The 14450-nt window shown below is 39.0% G+C and overlaps 1 protein-coding gene across 1 annotated transcript in view; it reads left to right on the top strand.

Annotated features, from left to right (window-relative positions):
* The window catches only part of FMN2 (formin 2), a 170266-nt gene extending 163372 nt beyond the window's left edge, over positions 1-6894 (top strand). The window contains exons 19-20 of the mRNA XM_026082406.1: positions 5389-5470; positions 6868-6894. Of these exons, the coding sequence (XP_025938191.1) occupies positions 5389-5470; positions 6868-6894 (109 nt within the window). The remainder of the gene's footprint in view (positions 1-5388; positions 5471-6867) is intronic.
* The last annotated feature ends 7556 nt before the right edge of the window (positions 6895-14450 follow it).

The raw sequence follows: 14450 nt of genomic DNA, 5'->3' as shown, positions 1-14450 counted from the left end.
TTGGGGTTTGTAGGGATGTCGGGTTTCTTTTTCCTGTATGCATGCCAAAGTGTAATTCACTTATTCATCTTGCAGGCTGTCTTTAAACTTAATCATAGTGAACACTGTATACGTTTGAATCACAATACATAGTAGGTAAAAGGAGGTGAAAGTCTTGGAGAAAAGTGTTTTTATTATGATGGAAATAAGAAACTACTTCCTTTGTTTAGGGTAACACTTATTAGACTCTGAATCTCTCTGAAGTGGCAGCATTTGAAACCCTAAATCTTGGGCTCCGTAAGTGATTAGCTGTTTATAGACTCATAGTTTTTTTTACGTGATCTAGGCTTTGCACACTGTTGTATGTTTCTTAAATGTTTTCTTATCACTRGGGCTGCTTGGAAGGATGTCCTTTCTGCAGTAACAAAAGCCACTTTAGCTAAGTTTAATTAATATTTAAGGGCATGTATTTGTCCATATTCAAGTTAGGAACTCTCTTACTTGGTATTTTTAGAATCTGCCCTGGGCCTGATGCTGGGTCCACCGCTCTGAATACCTCTGCTCTTCAGATTACTACAGTGAGAGTTAAGCAACTCCGTGATTGGTTAGATGGAGAAGACTATTTTTTGTAGGATTATGTCCTGATTAGACAAAAGCAAGAAATTACTTGGCTAAAGAAGTAACAGGCAAAGGTTATTAAAGATAATGCAGCTGATGTTATCTTCTTACCTACTGATATGCCCTGTTTTGAGTCAAGATTGACATGAGGTCGGACAGGAGTAGATAGCAAATGAACCAAAGTTAGTTAACTGAAAGAGAGCGAGTTTGAGAAGCAGTTGAAATGTATGAAGTGAGATAATTTGAGCATCAATCTAGCAAAGTAATTTAGCACACTGTAAGCTTGTGAATAATTCCCATCACACTTACCAAGTTAACTGTACCACCTGGCTTCTTTAAGAGATTCTTCAAGAGGACCTGATGCTTGCCTGCTCTCAGATCATGCCTTGAGCTGCTGTCCCAAGTCTAACTGAGTATTGCACTTGAAAGTAATGGTTAGTAGTTGGTCCCTTTATAACAGAAAGTATTAGTTGCACAGAAGTAAATAGTTTAAGTAAAAACAGATTTTCAAAACAATAAATCAATCTATACATACGCCTGCCTTTGCTGAAGGGTCATAATTCTCTTACTGGGGAACACCCATCTTCTTCAGACTCTTTTTCCATAGCTTCCCTTGGTGGCAGCCTATCTTTCCACACAGGCCCTGACAATTGAATCCCCACTCCTTTCCTAGGAATGTCCTTTTAACCATTTAATGCTCTTTTGAGCTCTTTGTTCTCTGCACTGGCAGAACAGCCCTGTTACTTTGGCCTGGAGCCTGGAAGTATGTCATTGTCTGCAATTGCTTCCCCGTTTGTGACTGCGGGGAGGCTCACAGATTCAGAGCTGTTGTGTTGCTTTCCCCAGACATGCCTTTCCCACCTCCCAGTATTGAATTAGATCCATGAATCTATTCATGGCACTCTAACAGCTGACCACTGTTGAACGGTTAACCCAGTCTCCCTGATATGACCACCAGTTGTCATATAACTTTTACATCGTTTTGGTCTTAGGTTATTACTTTGTGTCTCCACACCTATCACAGTCCCACTGAAGTGAGTGGGAAGTAGTGCAGGAAAAGTATGAGCAAGTGGAAGAGGTACAGGAATTTGCCAGCGTGAGAAATATGACTTGAACGAGGCATGAGTTGACAGAAGCAAGGTGTCTTTGCCTATCTCATAAGGATGTACGAATAACAAGTTTCATGGATGGGAGCATGAAGAATCAGTAACAAGGACAGACAGGGCCAGAGGGAAAAAAAAAAMCAAGAAGTTGGGAAGAAATTGCCAGTGGCAAATAAAATTTATTTTCCAACTAACTTGAGACTATTGGCCTTACCTCAAAGGGAACCCTCTATCTGTTCTTCTAGATCTTGCAGTTTAAGTGGTAGCAATGTTCATATCAAAACATATATTTTAGCTTTTTTGAAAGAGAGAGATTAGGATACTTTAAAATTAATAAAATCCTAATTTAATTGAATGGTCAGTCATAGAAAATACCCTAGCACAATGCAGAAATTTCAGCTGGTTTGGGATTTAGCACAGCAGATGGCTAATGGCTGCCTTTATCTGTATATTATCAATCTGCACAGGTGCAGAAACTTTTTATAGATGCAGCTGTAGGTTTTTACAGTTCTCTGTGCTTCTCCTTTTTACATGGTCATAAACTAAGCATCCTAGTGAGTCTTCAGTGTGCTATGTCTACATTACTAATGAAGCTTCTTCCTGGAGAAGCATACGTATAGGTTGTATTGACTTCAGTGGGGCTCTATATAACCATTTGAATCTTCATGCACAGAGAGCAGGATGGGGGCCAAGAGACAGCGAAATGTCCCAAACCCACACAGTGAGTCAGTGATATGGTTGGAATTGGAACGGAGGAGCTGCTAGCTCTCGGCTTTGTCTTCTGTGCATTAGAGAATAACACTTCTCATGGCTGCATCCCCAGGGCCATGAATAAACAGGCCCAAATTCCAAAGAATTCCACAAAAGCTCCCAAAATCTTCAGGACTGTAGCTATACTTGTGAGACCAGAACCTCTTACATAATCTCAGAAAAATGGATAGCACAAGCTGAAGGCTGTTCATCAGTGTAGAAGTTGAAGATCATGTTTTCAATTGCAATTTAAGCAGCACCAAAGTTCTGACTATTCCCTCACGGGGTGGCATTGATAGCATTTTGTCGTTTCAAGCCAAAGCAGCCTTTCCCCATGTAGTGATCTCTCTAACAGAAGCAGAATGCCTAAAACGTTACACTGACAATGATACTTAACAGGAACTGTATTTTAGAAAATAACCCTTATCACTGTATTATCAAATATTCCATTCTGTATGAGGATTTTTGTTTTGAATTAAGAGGAAGCTGTGCTGTCTTATGACCTGCTCTGTTAGTCAAGCAGTGGGCAATCTGTCCTTGGAGGGGGATATATAGATGGCACAAAGAGTAGAACTACAGATTCCCTGACACTTCCTGAGAATAACATCTGGATCTGTGTGAAGTGGTTTAGAAAATAGTTTTTTATGTTAGATATGCTGCCATTTGCATGATGAGTAGTCTGAATACCTGCATATATTAAATTGCTTCTATAAAACAGTCTTCTTGCTAACTTCAGTAGTACTTGTACAGTCCCCAAGATTTGATGCTAATTTACTCCCAAGTAACATTTCATTCTCTAATTTAAATTGTCTACCAGTGATGGGACCCAGCTATAATTGTACTTAAAAAAGAGGAAATGAAATGATGGATATGCTGTTTTATAACTGTCTTTGTAAGAGTGGCTTTTGATGGCTTGGAATGTGTCTGACTGTTTGGAAAACATCATGTGAAGATCAATGTCACAGATGATACTTTTCTTCCTTCAGATATAAGTAGAAGCTAAGCAGAAGAAAAGGTGGCATTTAAGGAAAAAGAAAACGACTTGGAACTTTACTGTATTCTGTACCATTCCCAGAAGCTTCTGTTTAAAGCTATCAGAGCATTTTGGCTGTCACTTTTACTGAATCTATTTACATACATTTTTAAAGGTGAATTACTTGGCTGTTTGACATTTTTGTTCTCTGTTATGCTGCAACAATCTCTCTGATTTGCAGTCAGATAAAAAGCATTACAGCTTGAAAGTAACAGGTTTCAAAGTCTTTTATTTCCCCACCTGTGCAAGTAAAGGTGCTCCTATATTAATAAAATACAAGGCTATCAAATTAAGAGCGCAGCTTGTTAGAACTGCTGGAAAAGAACTGCAGTTTAAATTAATTTTCAGAAGTATAAATTTGAAACTTATGAAAAGAATGAGGTGTGTCTGGCAAGTTTGGATAACAGAGAGATGAATGTGAAGGCGGTTTTTCTAATGTGCTTAGCAGACCCAGCTGGAGTCTTACTATCAAAAATCTGGCCCTTACCACATACACAAGAATTATTTAAAAATAATAGTAACACAAAGTCTGATTCTCACATTGCCCTATGTAGCCTCAGTGAAATAGCAGACATGAAAGTGGTCTGGAGATAAACCACAAAGAACCAGCCAAGGATATATCATTTCTTCAATATCGTTTTACTTTTTTTTTCACTGTTGGATAATGATGAAAGGGCAAAGTAAGCACCATCCAAAGTCTATATTGTTGGCAAGAGTGTACAATATAGCCAATATAGGATTTACATTTTTATTTTACTTTCTTATGTATAAATGATATTGACATCCCTCATCAAAAAAACTAGCACATCTCATGCCACTTAATGCCATCTTGTAGAAAAGGTTTATATAAACCTTTGAAGCTCAGAGATTTAATAACTTAAATCTGCAATATCAGTGTTTCAGTAACCATGTGTGTTTAAGGTTGATTTACAAAATGAGTAAACACAGTAAAGAAATATTTTACAGTGTACCACTGAACCCACCAGACTGATTCCAACAGACTCCCAGTCTGAGTACAGTCCTCTGCCTTTTGGAGTTTGTTCCCTATCTTGATGTCAAAAAAGAGATCAACCTCATTACAAATGTGTCATTTGCTATCCTTTCACAAGGCCCTAATTTGGTACCATTTACCAAGGCAGGAAACCCTATTAAGAGACACCTTTAGTTTTGGAACTTGTTCCTCTCTTTACAGCCAAGCAGCCCAAGTGTATTTTTCTCCAGAGTGCACTGCAAGCCTTGCTGCTCACCCTCTCTTTTGGAAAGAAAGGGATGTGCACAGTAACATGCACAGTCTTGGTTGCAAATGCCATATTCTTTAACAATATTTCTGGATTTTTTCACATCTAGTCTATTAAATGTTTTATTTTAATTTAGAGAGTGAAGACTGGGAATTTAGGGTAAGCTGTTTTGCAGTTTTAAATGCAAACAAATTTGGGTGAAAGGAAAGATAGCTTGCTGAGATCCTTTTTTAAAACTGCAGTTGAAGTACTGAGGTCAGGAATGGTTGAAGAATGTTTTTAAAAAAAAAAAAAAAGTTGTAACAAGAAAGGGAGCTTTCTTAGCAGGGTTTGGCTGAGTGTTCAGAAGGCTAGTCTTCATGTCAGCCAGTGTATTTTAAATCCTGATATATTTGAATCTTCAACCACAGTAAGTGCTGATTACTTCTGGTAACTAGAACTGATTACACCATTGATTATATCTGCCCTTGTAAGTGCCACAGTCTGATGGTATGGTAACGATGGCTACATTAGTACAAATGCTATTTCATGGAGCATGCTAATGAACAAATGGGGGATAAAGTTATGCATTTGTGTCCTTGAGCCTAAATTTGTAAGTTATGTACTCCACTGCCTTTGCAAATGGTTTTGGTCTAAGGGAATATTTATAAATTATGTCTCTTTTCAGAGTAAAAGAAGCAGAGGAAGTCTGCAGGCAGAAAAAGGGGAAATCACTTTACAATATAAGACCAAAACATGACTCTGGAATTGTAAGTAAAAAATATAGCTATGCTCCTATTCCCATCAGAATTTCTACCTTTTTCTCTTTGCATTTTATAGGTATGTTATTCCTGATGCACTCTTTTTTTAAAATATTTGACATTTTCATGAAAGGTGTTAGATTAAAACTCAAATGCTGCTTGTGAATGTTACTCCACAAAACAGATGTGCACAAGCAAGAGAAGCGTATTCCACCCTGCACATCTGTTGTATCAAGTCCTAGCGTGGGATGCACCTAAAAGGAAGAAAGGCTATTCCAGGCTTCAAGTTTATTCAGTCTGTAATTGTTCTGTTTTCTAAAAGCTGCAAAATGTAATGGAAGATGTGTGATAGGGACACTCAATTTGGGACACTGTGTCAAATACCAGTGGCTTCTGTTCCACTGATCTGGATTTATTTGGAATTGCAACCATAGGAGGAGACAATACTATCCTCTGACTTTTCTCCTGAAACCAGATAAACATGTTTAATGGTAGCAGAGGAGTAATTCCTATCATTTCAACAAAAATATTCCAGTATGATTGCCTAAACATTGCTAGGATCATGATGTATTTTGCAATGGATGAACTTTCGTCTAGTGGAAAATGAATCTGGCACCTCACATTACAATTATATCTGTAGCAGCTGACCATCAATTATTTTTGTAAAATCTGAAAATATAAGATTTTTTTCATGTTCTTTTCCTCCCAGAAGCATGATTCAATTCTTTTGTGCTTTATATTCATTGCTATGTTACTGTGATACGTCCTTTAAATGAAGCAGGATGTCACTTACTATAATTTAACTAGCATAATCTGACACAGGGAGAGAGAATTGTTTTTGTTGTTTCTTACTCTGAGTGTTTAGGGAGAAGTGGCTATGGTCAGTGCCACAGGAAATGTAAATGGAGTAACAACTTGGTTAGGAATGATAAACTAGATTTTATTTTATCAATTTAATTTGTAACCAGATCAAGATGTTATTAAAAAAAAAAAGTTGATTTGGATTTTTTCATCTCCCCTACATCTCCCCACATGTAAAGCCATTGAGGGAATTTTTTTTAAATAACTGTAGGCTTAATTACTCCTGTATCATTACCATTTTTACTTGTACTGAAACTGAGACTTCCAGGTAGAGCTGAATATCAGGATCTCTGTTTGTTTACCACTGCAAGCATTCCCAGTGTTACTAAATACTTGATAAAATAAAAAAGAAAGTAAACAAAAATATTTCACAAGTACAATATTTAGCTAGTCTACTTCAATTCTAGTTTCAAAGGGAATTTATTTGTGAAGTCAACCCTACAGTAAGTATAATTGAATGCTGGCCTACGTATTTCTGTGTTTTACAGATTTGTGGCATGCATTTTTATGTATACTCAATTCTCTGTATGTTTTCTATTTTTCAGAAAGCAAAGATAAGTATGAAAATCTGAGAGAAGAAAAGTGAAAGCCACTGTTACCTGGTTACCAAAACTCAACATGTCTGTGGGTGGGGGGTGAGGGGGAAGGAAACTACATCATCCTCATCGTTTGCTCGCTTGACCTTTCTGAATTTCCGTTTTGTTCTCTAGAGTTTTCCACCAATTGATGTGTTACTGAACATTCATGAATGAATGTAATCACTTTAATGGAGTGCCCAGCAATAGACTAGGTATGGACTTGAAATGCCTTCCCTGTACTCTGTATCTCCTTTGTCAGTCAAAAATAATATTTTGTAAAGTTTATGGTATATTACAAATAGGCCAAATCAGCATGCGTAAAAAGCAGCATCTGCATCAGTTCTGAACATGCTGAAAATTGCATTAAGTTGAACTTCATAAGAATGCTACTTGATACAGTAAAACATTTCCATTCCTACCGACAACATCTGTCTAACACAAATACTTCATGGCACTGCACTTAGATTAGGGAAAGAAATGTTACTCCTAGTGAATTGTTTGTATCCGTTTCATGTTGGCATTTGTAGTTTGTATTTTGAATCGTTAAGTGCTGTTTATACAGTATAATCAATGCTTTCCCAACTTGTTTGGTTGCCCTCCATGACTAAATATTTGTGGAACAAGATGTTTACCGTAACTATCTTTAAAATCGATAAGGCAGCATACTTTTACTTCATCTTTTGCCAGTTAGTGAATGCCAGGTGGTATAGGGGTCAGAAATCCAACATAAAAAATTATTAAGTGAAAAGCAGGAAAATACAGAAAAGCACAGAAGTACTCTAGAGAGTATGAGAGAGATTTGGCTATTATAGTTTGTTAATATATAAAGCAGCTAATACTTTTACATGAACTTTAGAAGGTATAGTATAGTTTTAACTCCTGATTACTTAAATCACACAGGCTTTTGGCCATATGTACATGACTTCCCTTTTGGAACTAGCTTTACTGTTAATTTAAAACTCCTTTAGAGAGCCATTAAAAGATGCATATGGGAATTGACATTTCTGGAAAACACTAGCCAATTCTAGTGACAGAACATAGACTACCAACAAATTCACATCTATCTCACACTTAACAGAATGGCAGATTTTTCCTCCATACTTTCAGTGTTCCTGACTAGGAAGTTAATGATTGAAATCTATGACTTAGGGCTTCCATTTTAGACCATATGCTTAATTCCTATTTGCAGTCCAGAATTTACTATATCAGTCCTGATCTGGTCAACCAGTAACACCGCCTTCCTCCAGTCCTAATTAAAAAGCCCCAAAGCAATCAGCCTGATTGATAACATTTTGCTTTCAAAGTGCACTTTCCCTGAAAGCAGTCAGTGTGCGCAACTGAATCGGATGCACATGCTCACAGCCTTGGAGCCTAGAAGACACTGGGGTAAAGCAGATGAGATCTAACCTGCTGGGGTAGGTTATTCCCTTTCTAATCTAGTATATCATAAGACGTTCCTGGATGTCCAGAGGCTAATATACTCTACAAGGTGTCATAAGGGGAAGTGCAAATTATGACCTCAGGAATCTGTTGTTCTTCACATATACCAAGCACTAGAAAAGATGTTTTTTTTTCACTATGTGAAAAGCAAGTCTCCTGTTGCTTGACAGACCTTTGTGAAATTCTGTACTTATAATTATTTCTGGCAGGGATATAAATTACCAAGAATGGAGTTCTAAAATTTTGTGTTGATGGGAGTAACATTACTACTTGGGGAAGTGAAAAGAAGAGATTATTTGCTGTTACGACTAACTTATGGAAAAAAAACTTTAAAAAAATAAAGCTATTTTAATGGCACTGATTCAAATCCATGTTTGTATTTATGTAAACAATAGTCTTTTCCTTTTAACTTTGCTCTTAATTGCAAGGATACAGTAGCATGTTTTGGTTTGTAGCCTTCCTGTTTCCTTCAGTACCTACAGTATGTATATTACCATACTAAATGAAATAATAGGACATCTAACAAAGATCACTATGTGCAATACTGTATTTAGTGTTTCTATTTCAAATTTTTTTAGAATGTTAATTTATATGAAAATAAAAGGAATAATAATGAAATAGTTGCTTTCTCTCTTCACTGCCAGGCTATGCTGTAGTTTGCTAGCGTCCATTTGCGTCCATTTGCTGCATCCCTTTCAGCCTCCGGTGCTGAAGGTAAAACCGTTGTGAAGGGATTTGTGGAAATGGGGCTTCTCTCACCTTGCCTTTTAGAAGCATGGTGATAGTAAGTCCTAGCTGTGTGGATATATATTACCTCTTCCCCAGGTGGTGGTAGTGAGGAACTTCAGAGTCCTCCTCTACCCTGTCAGACTGCACATCACTCATTTCTCTGGCTTGTGCAAGCCTTCCAGTAGTGCATTAGGCTTAGGTGGTTTGAACTGGACTCTTCCTTTGCAGCTGTGGAGCTGATTTGATACACATTGGGAGTCTTACTGCATTCTTACTACAAAGATACCTGCAGTCTGTTCCTACTCTATCTACGTAACAGTCTGATGAAATTGCTTTTGGGACAAAAACATGCATAGAAAGTATCATCTGTATATTATAATGATATAATTATAGATATTGTTTTATATCATTAATGTGCTGTCAAGCAACTTGGTAGTACTGTCACATACATACTACCCTCTCCATTGGATCTGCAAGATGGATACTACTAATTATTTGCAAATCTGTCTCTCTAAAGAACAGTGTCAAAGGTTGGCTGTCGCTGGTGGTACTGTTATGATCTTAAGATACAAGCTGCCTCATGGGTTTTCCTGTTTCATTTTTCTCAGGCTCAACCCATTTGAAATATCTCTCTTAAATAGCTGTTCTCCAGCCTGTTTTCTAAGTTCTACACAAAGTAAAGTAGGCCATTTGCAGCACAGAAGTTAACCTGCAGCACAGAAGCTAACCCACCACACTCCCAGAGTGGAATCCCAATGCAAGTTTCAACATTGCTCTTTTTTTTCAGAGGCATACTCTGCTTTTTACAGAATTCTGGGTTAATGTTTTTTTGTTGTTGTTTGGTTGGTTGTTTTTTTAAGGGGTAGAGCACCCACTGAAGTCCCCTCTCCCCCCAGTTTACTGCAACATCAAGCATACTATGCTTTTAGGGTAGGCCATAGTCCTRCAAGAGCTGTAGTGGACAAAATTTTGAGCCCTTGTTGACCATCAACACCATACATTGCTCACCATTACTTAAAGTGTAGCAGCTACATGAGGACTTTCATACCTGAGAAGTAGCTGTGACTTGCTGAGAATGAGAATTCTGAGAAGTCTGGCTTTTATGAGGAGCTATAGAAGATTTGTGGTGTTTGGCTTTGCAAATTAAAACCTTTGGGAAGCATGGTACTTTAACTGTCACATGTCATATGATACAGTAGTGTTGGCTCTTTTGTAGCACTTTTCATCATCCCAAAGAACTTCCAAAAGACAGTTTAATATTAACCAACAGTAGCAATGCAATTAGTAACATCATCGTCCCATATGATGTCATTTTCTTTTCTGATTTTTTGGTGATCAACTTAAAGTTGGTAGCATTTATTAACTTTGCTGAGAGAAAATATAGCAAGTGAGTCTTAGCATTATAATTATTTTGTTGCATATTCTAAATAAATAAGCAGAGATGCATTTATGCCACGTCCAATGTATCAGTTACTTAAGTTACACCAATTTTAAGCTGCCACAGACAGAACAAGCAAAACCTGATAGACCTGAATTTTTCTGAAGATAGTGTGAACTGATCAGTAAAGGGAGAAGACAAAAAGCAATGCCTGATACCATTCATCTCCAGTACCCATCAATGATATGAGACTTAAGCTACAGAATGGGTTCTCCAAGCCATTCCCTTGTTTATTACAGACTCATCTGCACCTGTGCTGTACCAGGTAAACATTCATTCAACCTAGTTGTAAAGGCATCCAAAGGTAAGTCCATTGTCTCAAAAGCATGGTGTTTTTCTGAAGACAGTGTGTGCATTAGGTCAGTCAGCACTGTTTTCTCATGTATTCCCAGCTGCAGTTCAAACTTATTCTCTTAAAAATTGGGGGGGGGGGGTGTCTTCATCTGTCACCCGTCACAAAGTGGGGTCCTGCCAATCTGGCAATTCTGTCATGGTAGAAATTAGTATTTACTGTGCTCCCTCCCTTTCCCTGTCCCACAACATCAGAGAGCGTGCTGCAGGCCAGTTTAATAAACACTGGATCCATCTGAGTAAAGCCTATTTTATCTCCCTAGAGACTTGCCTTGCTCTTGGATTGCTTCCACAAAGGGGAGTTTATTGGATTACATCACATGCTTCTGGTACTGATGGCAGTCAGGCAGCAAGAAGCTGGGAAAGCCAGAGCTGGAGTCTTGGCTGTAACACAAACAGCTAGACGTTCAGGGTGGTGCTGGATGATGAAGCTACCTGCAAAACAGGAGAGTGGCTGATAGAGGGAGAAATGAGAGGGGAGCGTTGGAGATGGCTGCTGGGTCCCTTTTTGAGCCAACTGACAAAGGTATTCACAAGTTCTGAGCAGAGGCCCCTGACCACACTTAAATAGCTAATGCACAGCAGAAAAGTAATTCTCAAAACCAACAGCTACTAAAAAGGGCTTCCTGCAAATGTCTGTTRTAGTGTCATAAAGGACACAGCCCTCCCTGGCTAGTAGTGGGCTAGATGCTCCTCCCACTTTTAAGACCCATGAAAAGCATTTGTTCTGGTCACATGGAGAGTCACACCTCAGGGAACTCACTTTCCAGACCAACGTTTACCTTCAAAATTACTTTTTAACTATCTTTTCTCAGGGTTGGAAAGAAAAGGAAAAAAAAAAACCTAYAGTTTGAAAGCCATACATTGAACTTATTCAAGAGCTGATAGCAAGTGTTTGAATTCAACTACATCTAAAGATTTGCTCTATGAGGAGGCTGATGCCTATTACATAATGATTAACTATATTTTAAGGAAAACCACTTAGGTCAGAATAATAGCTACTTCTCTTACAGCAAGTGATGCCAGCAGTTTAGCTGCTGCTGGAGCTTTGGCTGTCATCTTGTTAGTTAACCAAAAAAGCCAGGATTTGTGTGTGGAGAGTCAACCCCAAATTCTATGGTTAGCTCAGCTTACTTTCTCCTTTTCCCTTACAGATGCCTTGGGGTTTGGGGGAGGAGGGTAGCTTAGGCTTTTCGAAGCTGTTAGGTTGAGCCATCATTTACCTGAGACTGGTAGGGCCAAAAGAAAGCTGAAGAATAAATTGATTTGAGACTGGTTGGATACTGGGTGTTGAAGCAAAGCCCATACACCTGGATACCATATAACCCTCGAGTAGCTTTATTATTTATTCTATAATTTAATAGTAGACCTATAAAATAATTACATTATACTTAAAGCATTTCTTCATTTTTGTTTTCATTTATAAAACAAGAATTAAATACAGTTTTAACCATTACAAGCTCAACTCAGTTTTTACATAAACACAGCTCCTAGAAGGAGCTTTAAGCTGCAGCATATTCATATTGCAAACTGATGAGAAACCCAGGCAGGGCATAGCTTAAAGATTCTTGCACGTTTTTCCTAACTGAAGTTACTAAGGTGTTTTGCCCTCTCTAGTCCAAAATGCTAGCAGGGCCTGGCTTTCAGTTATTTTCTTTCAAAGGGAGACCAAGATCCCTAGCATCTTAGTAGATTATAACTATTGCTACCTTCCCCACCCCACCCCACCCCCAGCAATCTCAAGCCTAGACTGAATATTGCCCATTCAGTGGCTAGCATGATGCTGACAGCATTGCAGCGATGGGCTTGAAAGCACAAGGAGGCTCCTTTTGCATTTCTGACTGTGAAAGACCACAGCAGAAAGTACGTGCACAGCTGCTCATGCAATAGGGCTAACATACCTGATCAACCTCATCCTGCCCATGCCAATCCCCATAAACCACTTGGTGAGCTCCACTGGGGCTCAGTCCAGAAAGCCTCTTAGAGCAGCCTGTCTCACATAACAGAGACCTGTGGCACTGCACTCCTGGCTAGCAAGAGCGCTAAACACGTTAACCCCTTGGAGGGGCGATATGTAAAGAGGCTGGCAGGGAAGGGCTCCTACAGCAAGCTGGTTTCACTAGATGCAGATGCTGAACTGTAAGACATGCATCAGGGAGTCAGCTTGTCATTTTTAATTTGTGTGCTTCAGACAATTTAGCATGCATGGGCTTTGGTTTGGGGGAAGGAGCTGGTTTGTTTTTAGATGTAGGACATTAATGCAGCTGGTACTAATACAGATCAGAACTGGAACAAACGGGATATACAGACATGCTAAACTCCGCTAAGAGAGTAACAACACAGTATGATTTTAAATGAACTTAAAGTATTCACCAACACCGATAAGGCAGAACTCTAAATCTCAGCAGACCACCAGTACTGCAGTAATTACAGCTTAGTCTCTCCCTGCTCCTACAACTGTGACCCATTCCAACAGCACTTACCAGTGGTTTTGCCCTTTAACACTAACAGGTTACCTGGTTTCCAACCACTGCATGGGAGAGCCACCGCTCCCAACACCTGACACACTGGTGCATAAGGCAGCTTTTGTATTCAGTCCAACAAAGACCAAATTTGGGGTTTTGTGCTACAGTGCTTCTTTAATATCTTAAGTGAAACATTGTTTCCTTAAGTGTTTTCAGCTCCTCTCCCACTACCCTCCCACTTCCCCCAATCTGAGCAGGCATAAATACAAGGTAATAAATGGATGTTGTCCTTTTTTTGGAGTAAAAAACACACATATACCTAACACACAAAACCTACTGGAAAGCCTAGTTAAAACATGTCCATTTTAAGCCAGGCAACTAACCTAGCAACCAAGTCTCTTACGCAACACATTTTAATCTCTGGTATATTCTGCCACAAGAAAAATATACATGGCTAGGTCTAAAATACTTTAAACAGCTGTTTACTATAGCTAGGTTACAAAATAAACACTGCTGCAGAGACCATGTGTTTGATATATTCTAACCACAACAGTGTAAGAATCCATATTCAGTCTGTGGATGCGATCCTGGTGGCTGACCTAACACTTCCCCTCTCCCCTTCGGTTCTTATCTGTGGTTCAGACAACCAGCCCAGAACAGTTTGTCATTGCACACTTGAAGTTGTCTTAGCAAGAAGAGCCTCAGAGAGTCTCTCTTTCAGTGTATTACTCTGTCTCTCCCCTGCCTGCATCGCCCAGCTCCAGGCAGCACACCCAGCACTTGGTCGTGAGAGCAGGGAGCCCTGGACCGAAACACCAGCGAGGCCTTCTCTTCTTGTGGAGGGGACTGGAGTGTAGGGCAGAGGGCCTTACTCCACACAGTGGAAACATTTAATGCTGGATTCAGCCAACTGGTCACCTAGAAGATCAATCCCAACTTCTGGGAGCCTGCTCCACTCCGGAAGATTCAACCGTCAGTTGATATTGGAAATACAATGAAGCTTTATGGCAAAGTGCCTAACACAGCCCATTAAAAAGCTTTATTCCAGTAGGCAAGTGACAAGGAGCCTTTCCTTGCTGGAGATATGCCTCCTGAAAGGAAAAAAAAAAAAAAAAAAAAAAAAAAAA

Source organism: Apteryx rowi, unplaced genomic scaffold (assembly GCF_003343035.1).
Source record: "Apteryx rowi isolate R43461 unplaced genomic scaffold, aptRow1 scaffold_576, whole genome shotgun sequence".
NCBI lineage: Eukaryota > Metazoa > Chordata > Aves > Apterygiformes > Apterygidae > Apteryx > Apteryx rowi.
Note: the sequence above shows the minus strand (reverse complement) of the source record. Positions and strands in the feature narration are given on the sequence as shown.